The sequence below is a fragment of the Oratosquilla oratoria genome, chromosome 6 (genome assembly GCF_046742065.1).
Source record: "Oratosquilla oratoria isolate Oo_2021 chromosome 6, ASM4674206v1, whole genome shotgun sequence".
Classification (NCBI taxonomy): domain Eukaryota; kingdom Metazoa; phylum Arthropoda; class Malacostraca; order Stomatopoda; family Squillidae; genus Oratosquilla; species Oratosquilla oratoria.
Window position 1 is genome coordinate 23,531,854 of NC_134782.1, and position 5,109 is coordinate 23,536,962.

Here is a 5,109-nt window from a genome sequence, read left to right on the forward strand (position 1 = left end):
TAAATGTTACCTTTATAGGTTTTGATTCTGCATTGGGAATTCTCCTTGCGCAAAAAAAGGGTTAAACCTCTTTGTTATCCCTTTCACTGACATCGACGATTTATACATTTGTTCTAGCTGTTAGCTGGTGATTTTATTAATTTAGAAAAATTCATCCTTCTCTTCTTTTGAACACAGAGAAAGTGTTATCAGTAAAAATTTTGATATTGATGATTAATTAACTAGTTTTAACAAACCTTTGGCTTAGGGAAACCTCATGTACTCTAAAAGGGTTACAGTGCACACACGACCGTTATTTCAAACACAGTTTTCAAACACTCAGTTTCACGCATTAAAATGTCGACAATAACAAAACCGCCAACATGATGGACTCAATTCCCATATAATGAAATATTAGCATATCATAACTTCGTGTCAAAATGATATGAACTGCATATGTGATTTGCTAATTAGTGAAGTTGGATTTATTTAGGAAATATGAATAGCTGCACTGCTTCTGACCCAGGGAGTGGACTGGGATCAGGGCTGGCCCCTCATCCACAAGGGAAAACAAATGAGTGTGGGATGGGTGAAGAGTGGCTGTATATTTTAGATGGTTACCTCCCTTAAAAGAGGGATTTTTTTGTACTGTAGATAAACGAATGACGAGGGTTATCGAACAGTTAAATCTATTAGCACCGTTAATGCATATTAGTATTAACTGGAATATATTCGCAATGGGTACTACAAAATCTCCACAACCTCCTTCTGTTCCAGTTCGGTCTAAGAGAGAAGTGGACGGCGGAAGAGTTGGAGAAGGCTCGAATCAACAAGAGGCGCCAGGACCGGGCACAGGGGAAAGTGTCGGTTGCAGACGACAATCGCGTGATCCTTTCCCCCGAGCACTTACAAGGAGCCTTCATCATCCTGGCCCTAGGACTGGCCTGGGCCCTCGTCCTATGCGGTTGCGAGGTGTCCATACACCGGATGAAGAAGACTACTTCGCGCTCTCCTCGCATCGTGACAAATCAGTCATGAACTTGTCGAACAGACATAAGGGTTCACTACACCAACTTGTTCCTTAGATCTTTATTTTGCTGAGGAAGTGGAAAAATTTAAGTATCTCGGTTCACATGTGGAGGTGACTGAGGGAGTGGACGTGGAGATTAACTACAGCAAGTAGCCTAAATGTGTGGGTGAAATTATCATTTTTTTTTATTGTAGATAGGTATTTTGGGATGAATACAAAAATAAGATTGCATCTATGAGTGACTACCTACGGTGCTTCATGGAGCAGATTTGGAACATAAATGAGGCAATGAAAAAGAGATCTTTTATAACTTGAAGTGTTTTAGAATTATGATAGGTGTTGGAGGTATGTATAGCGTGAGGAATGAGGAGGTTATGGTAGAGAACGAAGATGGGAAGAAAACTGTCGTATAGGGTAGAATAGAGGGTGTTGTGGTGGTTTGGGCACATGGAAAGAAATTACAAAATTGTGGGAAACAAATGAATGAATATGAGAGGAAGATCACGAATGAGATGAACGGATGAAGTGACGGGGACTTTGGATGCATGTTGGATGCCTGTCGAGTAGAGAAGAGAGACTGGAAAAATATGAGTGAATGGAGGGTAACTGTGATTGGATGAAGTGATGACGCGGCAGAGAGTGATGTTCATCATATCCGCTTCGTCATTTATTTTGAATGGATGAGGAAGTGTGGGGTAGGGGTCGCCAAATAGCAAAGCAGAGGAAGTAAACTAGGCCACGCTGTCGGTCCTGCTATGAAAGTGCTGTCATGCTCCATATTTTTTTACCCAAGCAGTGTGGCGTCTTTGTCGTGCTGCTTTGGGAAGGGTCAACCAATAGATTTTTTCTCTTTAAGTTTTGGATGTGTACTCTCATTCGTGTGTGAGTGTGTGTAATTATTTGAGGCAATTTTTTAACAACTTAGTCAGTTTGAAAGAATGAAAATGAGCACAACTGAAGTACTAGTAACATCTACCGAAAGACTTAAATATTTGTTTGAGAGATTTTATGATCAAGAATTTGATATTGTAAATATTAGATTTTTTTTTTAGATAAAACCCGTGATAACATGAAGTAGTAAAAATACATGACCCAGGCCCGCATTGATTTTTGATTGAGGACGGAAGTTAAACCCCCAAAATTGAGAATAAGATAATTCAGAAAGGAAAGTTGGTAGGTACTTGCATTTTGCACCAGAAACCTGTTCCTAATCTATACACTGATATTTATATATTGCTTTAAATGCGCTCTTGAAGCCGTGTTGATGTAATACAACAAATAAAGCGCACAAATACTCGATATAAACTTCATTTCTTTGCTGTGAATTTCCTTTCTGTTACTTATTGTTTGTCGTCTGTTTGGTGCAGAGCCATCTTGTGGCAGAACCCGGAACTAGAACGATCAGCTGATGTGTTGTGGTGAGAATGTTGGCCGATGCGGGATTAGCATCCTTGTAGTAGTTAGGTTCAGTGACGTGATCTCCAAGGAAGAATTGGTTCACCATTAGGTAGAACTTACGTAGAACTTACGTGATCCTTCAACCTTACACCGGGCCACCACATCCTTTATACACACACACTCACACACACACACACACACACACACACACACACACACACACACACACACACACACTATCAAACGTTCACACACACACCCACACACACGGACGCAAGCACACACACACACACACGTATCAATGCAACACAAAATTGGTGACATATCGAGACAATCACAGTAAACACCCGACAAGGATGATTACTTTGCTCGCCTTGCTCGAAACGGCGAAGACATTGGCTAATTGTGATGCTGTGGTGTTGATAGCAGTTCCTGGTAGTGGACAATCCGTCAGGAGTCCCAGGGGCTTTGGGATCCTCCAGATACAAAGCTCCTCCTCTTTCTGTCTGGGTGGCGGGTTGAGATGAGGTGCGAAGCATGGGGACAGTGGGATCGATAGCTGAGCTCCCCCTCTCTCCTGCCCTCCCTCCCTCCCTCCCTCTCCTACCCTCCCGCTACCATTGCTCCTGCTCCACCGTGAGTGATGTGATAACAGTGCACTAGTGAAGCGGAGTGGACAGAATCCCTTACGTGATTTTTTTCCCCTTGCCTTTCTGGAATTTTGGCTACTTCTCCCACACTCGAGGGCGCCTTCTACTGTCAGTAAGGGACATCTACTTCAGCTTGAAACTCTTCGACTCGTCTGCAGCCTTATGGTAAATTTGTATTTATGTGTATTTTTTCTTCCATTCGAATGTACACTCGCGTGAATTCGGGTGTTTACAGGTACATACTGGAATGCACCCTGGCCTACGTAGGAAGGTACCTGCATGAACCAGCTTGTGCATTGTTGTGTGTGTACAATTGAAAACAAAAATGCATGTGTGTAAGATTACGTCAGTGCACATACATTTTTGCAATATGTAATAATTCCAAAAGTTATTTTGTACAAGTACATGATACGATGCACATTTGATATAATATAATCATACTAGAATTGCGCATTCATATAAATGTGCAGGTATTCAAATTATCATGTAGACAGTACCAATAATGTACACGTTTGAATTATCCTTCGGGCGTATGTCTATTTACATTTGAGTGGCCCAACTTTTTTCCGATACGTGTAAGGAAGTGTACTCCAGAAAAGATGTGTGAAACTTCAATTTTGTCTGGGAAACTGTGTTCCTTGAATTAATGAAAGATCTTTCATACTATGGTATGTGCGTTTGAGATTGTTTTGTTTGTGTGTGCAATCGCTTTCGCTTCATAGGGTGCAAAACATTGTCATGAGACTGAAGACATGCATAAATGTGATTACATGAACACAAGATAATTTCTAGAAAAGGGGTCTATAGCCCTAGAACTACGTTGAACTCTATAAGTGTGTTATGAGTGTGGTGTCCGAACGGTCGCACCATGTAGTACCAGGTACGAATTAAAGACAGTTGTTTCCTTCTGTGATGGCCTATTTTTACTTGGTTATTTATGTAGGTTCCTCATAACTGTTACGAAAATGACAAGAGTTGGGGGGTTATTTCTCCTCCCCACTGTTGACACATGCCGGTCTTCATTTTAAGAGAAGTAAATAGATAAAATAGATGGACAACACAAAAGTAAACGCAATTTTGGTGCTAGGCTACTGTCAAATAATACAGTACATCTGCGGTTTTGAACCTTCTAAGAATTTTATCATGCAGTTGTACATTTCATTGCTGATTGATTTGTTTTCATATACAGTTTCCAACATACAATGAACTTGATTTTCTAGGAATAGATGAAAATCTGTATGACAAATTACCTGCTGAATGCAAATTATAAAGGGGCCAGGACGTTTGACATCTGCTGTACTTCGTCTCACTCAGAATATTTCCCCTTGATCAATTCTCATCTGTTCCCCCCACTCTGTATTCCCTTTTCTGGACAACCAGGTCCTACAGTTTAATAATTTTCGATTTTCTTTTTTTTGATGTTTAGAATCCCAACAACAACATTTGTAGTTGCATTCATTGGGGCCCAGAGACGGGGGTCTACGTACCTGCAGGAGGTGTTCCAGTTAGATGGCCGTCAGTCATCTTCCTAGTAACCGTCTACAGAACCTGTCAACACACTCAGTTCCATCTACAGATGCAACCCTGGGGGACTGGCACTTGGTCTCCGGACCAGGTTCCAGATCTCCATCGACTTTGACTGAAATCATCCACTTTTTCTCATGGGGGGAGGAGGGTGTTGAGCTGAGAACCGGTGACGACTCCCTCTCATTGATCTGCATATACAGTAGAATTGTATTATGTAATCACCTCTTCCAGTGGGAGAACCATAGACGGTTTGATGGCCTTTCTTATTCTTTTAGCAAGGAGCAACATTGGCAGTGTCACTGCTTCTTTCCCTTTAGTCAGTGGTACTCATGTCCATATATATATATATATATATATATATATATATATATATATATATATATATATATATATATAAATATATATATATACACATATATATATACACACGTTGGAATAAATTAGATAAGGAAACAGTGTGTGGAAACACTATTCATGATTTTAAGAAAAAACTTGATGCTGAGAGATACAAAGCCGGGTCACCAC

At 40.7% G+C, this 5,109-nt stretch overlaps 1 protein-coding gene across 2 annotated transcripts in view; it reads left to right on the forward strand.

The window, feature by feature from the left end:
- Positions 1 to 2,440: 2,440 nt before the first annotated feature.
- The window catches only part of SiaT (beta-galactoside-a-2,6-sialyltransferase), a 16,025-nt gene continuing 13,356 nt past the window's right edge, over positions 2,441 to 5,109 (forward strand). The window contains exon 1 of one of the 2 annotated variants that reach the window (XM_076186589.1): positions 2,441 to 3,222. Coding sequence is in view for 1 of the 2 variants with exons in the window: in XM_076186588.1 (XP_076042703.1) it covers positions 3,898 to 3,937 (40 nt within the window). In the remaining variant the exon portion in view is untranslated. Of the gene's footprint in view, positions 3,223 to 3,745; positions 3,938 to 5,109 lie in introns of those variants that run through there. The other variant, XM_076186588.1, reaches the window with a different exon arrangement.